Genomic DNA, 13,566 nt, shown 5'->3' on the forward strand with positions numbered 1-13,566 from the left:
TCGGCCTGGCTGTCCTTTTGTTTGTCAGATGTTTGCCACAAACATGATGGCACAGCTAGATCAGGGACACTGGGCTGCTGTTTGGTGAGTGCAAGCAGGTCCACAAGCAGATGGTGGTAGCGCTGTCAGGTTAAATAATTAATAGCATCAGAGAAAAAGATGCTCTTTTATGTCCAGTAGCTGAAGGTGAGCATGAGTTTTTTCCTGTGTGTGATGCTAACCTTGTCCTGTTAGGTTTTAATTAATCCAAAGAAGAGCAGGATGGTAATTGCCTTCACATAAAAAGAAATATTTTCAAAGCCTATATGAACGCAGTGTTTTAATTTCTTCATTCCTGAAGCAGGGTGTGTGCTCTGTACGGAATATTAGATGTTGTGGCATGTGTCAGATACTTCTAATGGCTGTAGTTTCACCTGTGTTTTTCAAACCAGACATGGTTTAAAAACAAAAATATAAATTGAGTTTTGCAGCGTATCAGCTTAGATGATTCCTGGCATGATGGCAAAGCAGGGATCCTGTTAGGTGGTGCTTCTGTATAACTCAAATGGACTGGGACTGAAGTTTGTTTAGTGCTGCATTGCAGCATCCCTAAAGGGTGCCAAAGGCTAGAGCTGCTTGTATCATTATCCATAAAGATGGGGAAAAAAGGAAGAGGCTTTTCATGCATACTAAATATTGCAGAATGATTTTTGGAAAATGTAGCTGTGGTTTTATTGATTGGTTTTCCTGAGGCGCCTGAACTTTATTCACACTGACTGTATTATTGATCTCCCACCTCCTTCTTTACGTCCAAATTGGATCTTCTGCTCCAGGGGTCAGCCCTGCCCTGGAGCCAGTGGACACTTTCCCACCTCACTCTTGCAGACTGTTTTTTAAATTGGCCTGCTCCTCTCTTCTCAATAACTTGTGATGTAAAAGGTTCCAGTTCTGTAATAGCTCAAGCTGTCAGTAATTAACAGCCCTCTGGGCAAATTTGTAACCCAAATTTGAATTTGGATCGTTGTGGATATTTTAAAAATGCAGCCGCTGCGATACGCGGTATCAACTATCTTGAGATGACAGGGTTGTTTGCTTAGTTTTATTTGGCTTTATTGAGAGCTTCTAATAAGAAGATGCTGACCACACAAAGATCATCTTAAAATTTGTTTTCAAAATCCATTGGTATCTGGTGCTGTCTGAGATCCACATGCCCATGGCCAGCCAAAGACATTCTCTGGAGATGCTGTGGTACAGATGTTGGTTTAGTTGTTTCCTTAGGAGCTTAAAACAGCTTGCTGAATCCTGCAGCAACATAATTATTAGGTGACTGTTATATGCACTCGATGCCTTACTTTAGCTTGGAGAATATTGTTTCTCAGGGCAGATTGTGCCATTATTTAGTTGGAACATGCCCAGGTTTTCAGATTTTGTCAAAAATTTTAGGGCTTTAGGGACAATACCAAATGTCGCAACTGCTGAAATCCATTTATTATTTGTGAACCTTAGCTTTTACTTATCACTTTACTATTGTGTTGTGCAAATAATATTTTGGGGGAAAGTTTCTGAAAGTTTCTAACTAAGAAACAAAACTTTTTTTTCAAGTTGCTATGTGAGACAGTGAGCGAGCACTTGGTGCTTCATTTTGGCATAAGCAGTTATATGATCGTGTGAACGTTGGTATTTTCCAAGGAGCTTAATCTTTTTCATTTCGAAATCGAAAAGTTCTTAGGAAACTAGAGGACATACTGGCCTAATTTTAAGAGAGGGTGTCTCTGATCTTAAGTGTAGCTTACCCTGAGAAAAAAAGAAGAATTTGCAAACTGCTTATACTGGGATAATCCATATAAAAGTATCCCAAAGAGCAATGTTGGGCGAGGAGATGGAGAGACACTACAAGAATTCTTTCTATGACCTTTAAATAAGTGAAATGAGTGGGGAGCGTATCCCCTTTAGGATACCCGTAAGGAGAATGCAGTCTGAGATTAGTTGAAGATGTCTGTTGGATATTAGTGTGGATCCACAAGTGCACAGCTGCCAAAGATGGAATTACAGACTGAAGAGGGAGGGTGGTTCAGGACAGAAATTCAGAAATGGCATTTTTGCAATCTGGTTTTGTTGGTTTTGCTCTGAGTTCTACAGGATCAATCAATGAGAAGACTTATGCAAATTTGTCTGCCTGATACGGTTTCCGTTGCTAATTCAGAAGAGAAGTATCTTTATGGTGTGTTATTAGGGCAAATAAGAATCAAGATTTTGCAGACTGACTTAATTGCTGCAGCCATTTTTGACCAGTTCTTCAGGATAAGCTGTAGCCTAGGAGCATTGAGGTGGCTTTGGAATTTAAATAGAGACTATTTCCTGGTGGAATTTTAAAAGGGTCTTCCTAGGGAGAGAGAAAAGTACTCTTCTGGGAGCTGACGTTGCCTTAGCTGGGGTTCAGGAATGGCCGAAGGAAAAGGGATTGTGCCCTGCAATTGAGAACAAAACCATGAAACAAAATTGCACATTCACTAAATGTTTTCTGTTCTCCTGCCTGCAGTTACAGTGTGTGGGGAGATGCTCTAACCAAAAGAAACTGATGCTTTGTCTGCGGGCAGCCCTGCCCAAATGCTCCCTTTTCTCTCTGGTTGATGTGTTTGCATGATAGAGGATCTGTGGAAAGATGTTTTGAATTGTCAAAGGAATGAATTAGCTTCATTGTGCTGTGACCTAAATAGGATCATCAGATCAATCAGTCTGCTGCTTTTCTGTCCTCTCCGGGCTTAGGCTGTGCTGCTTCTCCTCATCTTCCTCCCTCTTCTCCCTGCCCCTGCCAGGCACCCCCTTTCCCAGAGCCGGCAGCCAGAATCCAGTAGGAGCCTGAGTCGCTGCCGGGGCGCTCTCTTTAAATCAATTACCTGCTCGGTAATTAATTGGGCTGAGAGAGGCTCAGGGCCTGGCTGCCCTGCCAGGCCGCTGGGGCACGGGGCCTTCATGGCCTGTTGTGGTGGTGGCAGCTTCGGGATAAAACACTTTTCCTCCTTTGTTCCCTCTCCCCCGTGCTTCGTCCTCCTCCTGATCCCAGGTTTCATGAATTGTAATTCGGCAGTCGCCAGAGAAGTATCGCAGTCCTTCACCAAGGCCGAGGTTGCCGTGAAGGGGCCCATTGTGAGGGAGCTGGGCCGGGGGAAGGAGGGCTGCCAAGCGCTGGGCCGCCTGGGACGGCCCTTGGGGAGGGGACGCTTTTGTTCCCCTGAAAGATGCTGGGAGAGGGCCAGCCAGGAGTGGCTCCAAGGGAGGGAGAAACCTCCTTCTGACCATAAATTATTGACTCCTGTGGTCTGCGGGGGGTGGCTTCGACTCCGTTTAAGTGGAGTTGACAGCACGGGTGAAGATGGCCAGAACAGGCCGCAGGTTTTGAGAACACTTGAGACATTCGGCGTTTCCTGTTTCAGGTACTTGATATTGCTTAAGGAGGAAAGTCTCGCCCAGAATTACAGGTGCAGCCTTCAAGGCCGGGTGGGGTGGTCTGGGCTAGGCAGGAGCCCTGTGGCCTGCAGGAAGGGGCTCAACCCGCCTGGGGTCCAGGCTCGCCCAGCGCACGGCCCGGGGAGGGAGTGCTGGGCTCAGTCCCACAGCCGCTCCCCTCCAGACACCCCAGCTGCTCAGGGGTTGGCAGGGGGCAATCCCAAATACATCCCACATGATCCCATCCCTGCAGACGTGCCCTCCAACATCTTATTCCTCCCCACGCCGGCTGCTGGCGAGTGGCACAGTGGAAACTTACTTAGAGCGAGTGACTGACGTGTCCGCAAAAAGCGAAGCCGTGGATTTAATTGTTTTGTGTACATCTGCTTGCCAGCATGTCTACTTTCCCTTTTGCTTATTGAACAGAGACTCGCCAGAAGAGCTCTTGCAGTGCAGTTCGCAGCTCAGTTGTATGGTTTTACTTTTTCTTTCCTCTTAAAATGTCATCAATGCCATACAATTGTTTAATGGAGGATTTTTCCATTGTCTGAATAAAGTCACTAAGGCTTACAGCTTTAAGTTTTGAGATGACCATACATCTGTTAGCAGCTTGATGCCTCATTCCTTTCACAAACTTGATGTTGGGTTTACCTCTTCCTCATGAAAATAAGTGATAAAATTTGTCCTGACTTGTGTGAGGGAGCAAGAGTGGGTTGCTTTAACTGTTCTTGTGGTTTGGTTTGGTTTGGTTTTTTTGGTTTGTTTTTTTCTTTTTTTACTTCTTAAGTTTTGTACTGCAGGTGTACATAGGCTGATGAGCGGCAGTAGGAAGGAGAACAGTTTATTCTGACCAATTCGTTAGTGTGCCTGATGGGACAGCTGCCACGGGGCTGCTGCTGGGCAGCTGCTCTGGCTGTCGTTGTGAACAACCCAAGTACGTCCCTTCTCAACATTTGCCTTTCTATAAAAAACCTCAGCTTCTTCAATGGATTGGGGGCACTGGTGCAAGGTTCAGGGCACTGGGTTGTGAATGGGGGATGGAGAGGAGAGCCCCCCCTCTCCAGGGGCTGGCTTGAAATATTTCTGTGGATGAGTATTTCCAGATTGTTTCACAGGCACTGATGTTTTATGTTGCCGTAAATGTGGAGGGGTGGCTGTCCCAGATGGCTGTCGCAGAGCAGGTCAGCTGGAAACCCCCTCTAAAGAGGGGAGAGCAGGGAGAGGAGTGAAGGAATGGCTGCCGCGTTTCAGGCATGCCATGCACAAGCAGACACTCATGTTCACTTCTCTTCTGGGTGTACGTGGCCTCTACTAGAAATTAAAATCGGTTTAACCACTCAGGGATTAAAAACTATTATAACGTGGACTAAAAAAAGACGCAGTTTTGCTAATGACTGTGTTACACATTCATGATGTTGAGCGTGCTCATTGGCACTGCATCTTGTGCCTCTCATTTTCTTTGCTTCAATCTCTGACTTGTTAGTTAGGAAGGAGTTTCTTCTGGGCCAGACTTTGTAACCTAAGTTAACGATCCTCTCTGGTAAGTGCGAATTAGCATTTGCTGAGAACATTCTCCATATTTTCTGTATTCCTTGTGATAGTATCCTTGTGTGGTGGCAAGCGAGTGTGATCCCTGCTTGTTAAGGATGTGGGAACTGAGGCGGTGGGTTAATATTAACTTGTCCAAGATGAAGTAGGAAGTGTGTCACAGAGCAAAGTCTCCCCAGTCTGCCACCTGTCTCAGTCATTTCCTTTTAAAGAACTGATATCACAGTGTGTGCACACCTACTGTTCATGCTGGGTTTATCCAGCTTTAACAAACGTAACATTTTTTTTTCTATCAAAGTAATTTTAGGTGCATTTTTTGTTGTTGTTTGGTGGGGCTTTTTGTGGTTTTGTCTGCTGGATAGGCAAAGTTAGAGGCTAAAGTCCTCTATCTGTTTGTGTAGTGACTACAATATAAATTTTCTCAAACTGTGCCATCTTTTCCTTCTCTTCTCAATGTAGACAGGTGGGCTGCAGAGAGGCACACTTATCTTCATGCTTTCAGCTCTAAGAGGATTGCCATTAGAAGCCAGTTGCAGTGACAGTTTCTTCTGACAGGAAAAGTGTTTAAAAAAACCTGGATTGAGACAACATGCTGAATTTCATGGAAATCTATGGGTTTGTCTCCAGCAGGGAAGGGTTTTTGGTTCTTGTTGACTCAGATGCAGATACAAGTAGCTGACTGGTCTTTCCTTCGGGATATCTCCTCATGATAGCCATTTTTGGTGTTTGACCTCTTTATCAGCATGACCAGAGGGAAAGTGGAAGCAAAGGAGGGGGGAGGATGAAAGACAGACGCCATCTTATTCATTGTTTGTTACTGGGTTTGAGTAGCTGCCTCCATACTGAAGATCAGGGCTTGAGGACAGTGATCAAGGTGATCAAGTGCTTGTTCTCCGGCAGGAGAAATGCTTCAGGGTGGGTTGAAGATCCAATAACAAAGAGCAACACTGGACTTGGCACGCATTGCAGCCCCCTTGAAACTGGGAAGGGTTCCCAGAGCCGTCCAAAGTACCCAGGATCATGTCGATACACAGGGGCTTGGCCATGAAAAGGGAACAAAGTCTTGCTTCCCAGGGCTTGCAAGCCTCTGTGAGGTGCCATAAAGACCTCCGGGAGAGTCTGTGTCACTTGCAGGAGCCCAGCGTCCCTCACATGCCAGCTTGAAACTGTCACCTTCTCCTGTGCAAATGCACTGTAGCTTCTCTTCCCGCTTATAGAGGCACTTCCTAAAAAAGATCACCACAACACTAAAAAAGGAGTTACCCACCTTCTGGGTTTGCTGCCGAAGCTAGAAACAAAGTCATTCTCGACTCGCATCCAGAGTGCGTCCAGCAATTGTGCATCTAAAGTGGTTTTAATGGTGTATGGGTGATGGCAAATTCTCAATGGGGGTATTATTGTGTATGTGATTTTTTTTTTTTTTTTTTTCAAAAAAACCCCAACATTATAGTTACTTTGTTACCAGAGTTTGATGCCAGGGTCATTTTTTGTCTGAGGTGCGTGATGGAAGTCAATGTGAAAGCAGGGGGGCCTTCCCCGCAATTGCTACCATGGCATCGTGGTCTTCTGTCCCTTTGGCAGATGTCAGTCAGTCAAAACGTCCCTTGGACCAGTAGCTGCTGGAGAGACCTGCTGCTAATGGCAGTTTTGGTGTAATTGTAATTGTAAAATCTCTGGGTTTGGAAAATACTGATAAAATGCTGATAATAGGGTGTTCAGACAATGGCGGAGGCACTTTCTTTATGGTGTGTTCTGCGCGGTGCTGAGCCTCAGCCATTTGGTGAAACTTGGAGTGAAGTTCCTGTGGAGCATCTGCGTTTTACCTGCTGTGCTCCAGAGGCCGCATCCTGCTGCAGCTCGGGGGTCAGCCTGAGCCCCCTGCTGCTGGCATTTTTCTTTTTCCTGAGGGGAAAAAAAAAAAAAAATCCTTTTCATTGTTAAGCCGAGGGGCTTTCCTGAGCTTGCTTTGTGAAGGAGGGCTTGCTTCTTGAGCCTGAACATTGTGCGAAGGGCATGCCCTGCTGAGCACATTGATTTAGTGCTTAGCATTTTCTCTTTAACTTTTGCAAAATTGCGGTTCGTCCCTAGGAAGGATGGCCGTGGACCTCTGTACAGATACATAAATTTTTTTTTTAAGGCATGAGGATGTAATACGCATCTCAAAAAGCTGGGCTGTTTCATCTCTGTGCACAAGTTTCATTTGATGAATAACAGGCTCTCTATTAGCCAGAAATAACTCGATTTTGTTTTCCGTGTATCTGGTCTGAGATGACGCTAATGAGAAAAAATCAGGAGCGTTGCTGAATGAAATTCAATATGTAAAATTAGTGGGCTGATGTCCCAGGCAATGGCAATGACTGCGGGGGGGTGTGTGTGTGTGTGTGTCAGGGGAAGGGTGGGCACTGCGGAGCGGAGACTGTATGTTGCAGCCCTTAATAAAGTAGGAGCGAGAGGGTAAAAAAAGGAGGGGGGGGAGGGAGGGAGAGTGAAAGGGGGAAGGATGGGAGCGGTGGGAAAGCAGGGCATCCTGATTTGCACGAAAATGCAACTCTCATTTGCAAGTGGAAGGGGGCTGTGGAGAGGGAGGGCTACCGGCGGGGCCCGGGGGCTGCCAGCCCGCCGGCGAGCATCGGGGAGGGAGGTGCAAAGGGCGGGCGGGGTGGGGGGGAAGGTGCCGGCATCTCCCTCCCTCTGCTCCGGCGGCAGAGCCGGCTGGCGCGATGGGAAGGAGAGAAATCACCTGCAAACTCCGTCTTTCTGGAGCAGCCTAACTTGGAGAGCGGAGGAAAGGATGAGAAGAAGAACTGAGTATTAAATGCAGCAAGAAAGCCTGATCTTTGGTCTTATGCACACGTGAATAACAATTAACTTTTTTTTTTTTTCCCCTTCTTCCTCCTCCTGTTTTGCATGTTGAAGTTGGCTGTTTTCAGCTCACAAGGTTATATGTAAGGAGGAGAAATCCAGGCTAAAGAACTGTAAACTGGTTTTGAGCATCAGAAACATCCAGGCAGATTTAAAGTTGTGGTTTCAGGAAAGAAAGGCGGAGGGGAGAAACCTGGAGAAGAGAAATTTGGTGTGTAGAGCTTGATCAGGCTCACTCTGGAAAACAGTCGCTTTTCTGCTGCTCCTCCTTTTTATGGGATTTAAACTCCAGGATCGCGGTTCAACACCTCGAAAATGGTGGTTTTCATCAACACAAAGCTTAAATCTCTCATGAAACTTTTCAAGAGAAAGAGTAAGTAGTTGTGTGCGCTCGCTGTCCTTTTGGGGAGGCAGCTGAGTCCTGCAGGAAAGTGTGATTCCCTTTGGCTTTGCTACTGCTTTCCTGGCACCTCTTTTTAAGTTTATCTTACTCCCTTCTCTGTTGAATATTTTGTCATGTGCAGAGGTAGCCTTATGAGGTGCTTTAGGACCTCCTTTGGGGTACTGCGTTTCTTTTCAAGTCCTTTGTCGCGATGGTTTTGAAGGAGCCTAACTTCTCGGTGTGACAGGGGCAGCTTGGTGACAAGGCTGAGTGTGCCGGTGTCACCTGCACAGGTGTCCTGCTGTGTGCTGGGGCATCCCCTCTGCCTCCATCAGATGTCCATCTCTGTGCAGCTGCTGAGCGCTTGTCTAGCTATGAGCTTGTATCTATAGGGCTTGTTCTGAGATGAATTGTGTTTTTTAAAGATGCTCTAGTTTCAGCATGGCTTTTAAAATGGCGAGTCTCCATGTAGTTCATGAAGACGGACAAACTATGCTCAAGAAAGTAGTTTGTGTCTATCCGCAGCACTTCTGTCGGCTAGTTTTGATGACTGTTGCTCTGGTAAGCAGTGAACTTTAATTTTGATATGGCTGGACTGTGGGAACGGTGTGCTTGACAGCTGGTGTTTCCCTTCTCTTCTTGCTGCCCCAGCCTTACTCCTCTCCCCACCCTCTGCTCAGTCAGGGGATGGTGAAGGATGCTTTTCGGGCGGGTCATTGAGTATACTTAACCCTCTTTCTGTAATATCGAGATGATTGATGGTGTAACCAAGTAGGTGGTGACTTGTTGGTTTGTCCTGATTTAGGTTTGACCTCTTGTTAGCAAGGACGGGAAAAGCAGGCACAGACTGAATGTGTATCTGCCTTGTTGCAGCCTATAGGTCCGCGAGAGCTGAGGGCATGCAGGACCAAGCCATCTCAGAGATGAAGAGCCCAATTGAAAGTCTTCAAAAACGTTTTTTGAGGTCTGGTACTAATCTAAAAAAAGTGAGGAAAGGCAGTTGAGAATCACCCTCCCGTTCCAAGTCCTTTTAGGACAAAACAGGCATTGAGCATTAGGCTGTCAATGGGTTTTGAAGAGAAAGCCGTAGCTTATTTTCTTTAACAAGTACCGACTATTTCCATCTGAAGTGATCTCGGCAGGTGCCCAGTGGCGCTAGGGAAAGAGTAATTTTTCGGATGACAGGGGCTTCTCAGCTCACATGCCTCCTCTGCTACTGTGGAGGCACGAGATAAACTTCACCAAGGGCTGCTGCGGGGAGCTGTGCCCAGGGAGCAAGGGAAGATGGGGAGCTGGCAGCCAGGCTGGCGCGGCAGGGCTGTGCCAGCCCAGCAGGTGCTTGGGGAGGCAGCATGGATGCAGTGGCTCTTTCTGCTTTGCAGAGCTGGAACCAAGGATGTGCAGCCTGCTGGCGGAAGGCCAAAGGGTGCCTGGGGGATCATAAAATATGACCCCCAACTGCCCTCTTCCTGTTATACAGGGTATAAGGCCATTCAACTGTAGAAGTTTTTAGTGATGATAAACTTTAAACATGAGGTAATGACTGTCTCTCGGGAAACATAAATGATAAACAAATCTTAGCAATATGTGCTTCTGCTGATTCATTACTAGGCTGTCTGTAGGGAACTTTGAACTTGAGCAGTGTCAGTATTTTATTTTCACGTGTGTATTGGCTGAGAAGAGTTGGCTAGAGCAATCCCTCTTCAGTGCTGTTGTGCTCTGAGCAGTGTTTGCCCAGGGAGTTGCTGTTGTCCAAATGTGCTTTCCACTCATGGCAATGGAAAGTATCTCATTTGTTGGCTTACTGGAATTTTTGTTTCCTGGTTTGAGCAAGTGTGAGGTCAGAGAAGGTTATTTCTCGATACAAATGAACGTGCTGTAATCTCTCATGGCAACTGTCATATTTCCAGGGTCACCCTCAAGCAAGAGGAAGCTATCCTGCAATGCACTGTGCCTGGTGGGATCAGGGGACTGGGAATGTTGATTCCCAGTCACATGATTCACAATCACATGTTGATTGTGAAGACTGGGAGCTAGAGAGGGGAAGACAGAGTTGCAAGTTGAGATTAAATACAACAGCAAGTATAAACATGGGAAGAGGGAAAGGTCTTTCCTACATAACACAGGAGAATAAGCATAAACTAGAAATGAGAGGAGGGTTTTTAACTGTCATGGAAGTGAGATTCTAAAGAGCATTTTGATGGGACTATAGTGGCAAGCAATCTTTTTTGTTTTAAGATGGTGCACGACAAACTTAGGTGTGGCGTTTCGTGATGTAGCTATCTACAATAGCATTTAATTTTCTTATTGTCTCTCTCTGCAGCTGTTTCCAACCTAGATGAAGAGAGTAGATGGACTGTGCACTACACTGCTCCGTGGCACCAGCAGGAAAATGTGTTCCTGCCCTCCTCAAGACCACCTTGTGTGGAGGACCTGCACCGACAAGCCAAGCTGAACCTCAAGTCAGTACTGAGAGGTAAGATGCTGCTGCTGACACAGATGTGTCCTAAAGGGACAGTAGTTTTTGCCACAGTCTTTGCAAATATACCCAAATTGCAGGCTTCGGAAGAATCTTACTTGTTTTTCTGCCTGCGGCACATGAGGAACATTAGTGGGATTTACACTCTCAAACGTCAGGATAGGGCACAAATGCTTTTGCTATCAGGAAAGAAGGAAATCCGTTACCTGGCAGAGCGCTCTAGAATTGAAAAGGGGAAAGCCTGGTGTCTTTTGGCCATTTCCATTTAGTCTTTGGAGTTTTTCCAAAATGGTACCTTCTATTTTAATAAGACCTGAGTTACTCTGCTTATACATTAGTGTAAGAGTCACATCAGAGGTGCTTCATTTGGTGATTTTTTTTGGTTTTGATTTGTTTGTTTTTTTTTTTTGTACAATGTCATTTCCAGGGATGTGGCTACTTGTGAGAAGTTGGAAAAGGTATTGAGGGCAGAGAAGGGAAATGGGGAACAGGGCAGTCACAGGGACTTTTTCAGTAGTGTAAGTTCTTTCTTGCAGAAGGGTGCAGTGTGTTTTTAAGGACCAATTTTTACCCTTAGTAAGTTAATTTGGGATGTACCTGTACAGTCTGGCATGGGAGCATTGTGTTGTGTTAGTGCAGCCGTGAGGATAGAGGCAGGCAGGCAGCCAGAGGGGAGGACTGCAGAACATCTGTCCCTGGGCCAGAAATAAAGTTTAAAATTACAGCTTAATGTCTGTGTTCTGGAAATGGTTAACCTAGATTTTTTCTTTACATTGGCTATTTAACAAAAAGGGTTACCCTGCGAAGAGCCGACTCTTTTCAAGTCCCTTTTTGTTTCAGCAGGAACTGCAGGTACTTAATGCCCTGCAGAGTTAACCTGATTTAACAGAACATAGTAAATTTTGTTTGTTTAACACGACATTTCTGCTTTTTAAACGTGCAGAAAACTTAATTTTCTGTGTCTGAATAGAGAAGTGTTTGGCTGACATATTTTATTTCTCTTGCCATTTCTCCAGTTAATTGATTTTCACCATCTCTTACTAAGTGCCTTTTGTTATCATTTAATAGAGGAATCTTGACAGCCGGTGTTATTAGCTCATGCATGGCTCAGCAGATAGCCTGTGTGTCCTCTATACTTAGTAGTGGATTGATGCATTTTTGCAGCCCTTTAGCCTTGAAATGTTTACCGTTCCCTTGCAGGCACACTCACTAGTTCTTTACAAAAGGAAAATATTTGCCTGCTTTAGATTATAAAGAATACTGCTTGTGGTTAGCTTTTTGTAAACTTTAACTACTCATTCTTCTATTTTTCTGTTGTCTGTTTGGGACTATTATCAAAACTGCACAGGCTAAAACGCTGCTCTGATTTTGCTGTTTTATCAGGATTGTATCTACTGCAGTTTCATCTACAAAAAAAATTTGTATCTAATATACTTGTGTGAAACTATTAAGCTGCTTCCCCCAGCTTGCACATCTGAAGTTATTTCTGCAGGGATTTTTCTCTAGAATTTCTGCTCTTTATAGAACAAAAGCTATTCAACACTACTACAGTTTACCAGTTAGCCATTTCTGTTAAACAAACTGGCTTGTGCACACAATGTAGGACTCCTTGGTAATGAACTGGACTTCAGTTTCATCCTTTCAGGGTAATAACTGAGAGAGAGAGAAGAAACTGTGATGCCTTCACCAGACCTCAAGTTGCTGACATAGTCAACAAAACTCTGCTTTTATTTATTTATTTATTTAATTTCAAGCTTTTTTCCTAGGCCATGTTTATTCCCTAAGAGCAGTTCTAAAACAACTCCTTGCTATGGCTGTCCTGAGTAGCTACAGCATAAATTTAACACAATTTTCAGTAATTTCATTACTGCCTTCTGGGGTTCTGAGTAGTAAGAGAGGCAATAACTAAAGTTCCATCAGTTTTACTCTGCTGCTATTTCAGCCAACACTGTGAAATCAGGAACATGCAGGTGCTTCCGATACCATTTGGGGGGATTGGGTTAAAAGTTGTGTAGCGAGAGCTGAGCTTCATTCAGTGTAAAAGTGCAGTAGAAATTGTCACATAATTGTGATGATTGTTGAACTGCTTTTCCGCCTGCTGCTTTAGAAAAGACAGATTTTTTTTCCAAAGCTTTTTAGTGGGTAGTAAATTATCTAGTGCTATGTAATTATAACAGAGAAGACCTTGAGGAAAAGTAGTCTCATGAGAAGCACCAATGCACTGTCATAGGAACTTTATTTCTGCATTTCGTGGCATCATGGTGAAGTTTGCATTTTGACATCTTTTTTCAACCAAATGCATTGGTTGAGTTAAAGCATGAGGCAGCACAATGGCTGTGTGTGACTTGATGTGCTGCCTGAGTGGTGTGAGCAAGCAATATTGAATGACAAGGTGTGCCACACTGTGGTGATGGATCCCCATGTTCTCCAGAAAGCATTTGTACAAGCTGGAAAGGAGTGGAACGAAAGAAAAATTACTGTTTTGTGGTAAGTCGGAAATGAAGTAGTGAAGGTGTACAGCAGGGAAGAAATACTTAGGTTTGGTAATGGAGGAAACTTCCTTGCAGTAAGGATACTGAAACCTGAAAAATTTTGGGGCTATGAAATCATTGGAGGTTTTTTAGAACAGATGACAGAAACACCACTCAAAAATCATTTGTGTATATTTGATCCTACCTTTAGAGGAGGCTGGGAAGGAAGAGAGAACTTCTGGTGGTCCCATTTAACCTGATAGTTTAGCCCTCAGGACCACATTATAGCTATAGTTCAGACCATTAAAACACACCTGTTTGAAAGTCTTCCAGTCCTGTTCTTGTTTGGATTATGAGATCTGACATTGCTGGTACATAGCAACTTGATTGCATACTAT

General features: G+C 44.8%; 1 protein-coding gene across 9 annotated transcripts in view; it reads left to right on the forward strand.

The window, feature by feature from the left end:
* NHSL1 (NHS like 1) overlaps positions 1-13,566 on the forward strand; it is a 187,896-nt gene that overhangs the window by 122,071 nt on the left and 52,259 nt on the right. For all 9 annotated transcript variants that reach the window (XM_063329490.1, XM_063329491.1, XM_063329481.1 and 6 more), the window contains exon 2: positions 10,542-10,694. In XM_063329490.1, coding sequence (XP_063185560.1) covers positions 10,542-10,694 — 153 coding nt within the window. The remainder of the gene's footprint in view (positions 1-10,541; positions 10,695-13,566) is intronic.

This window comes from Chroicocephalus ridibundus, chromosome 3, assembly GCF_963924245.1.
Source record: "Chroicocephalus ridibundus chromosome 3, bChrRid1.1, whole genome shotgun sequence".
Lineage (NCBI taxonomy): Eukaryota > Metazoa > Chordata > Aves > Charadriiformes > Laridae > Chroicocephalus > Chroicocephalus ridibundus.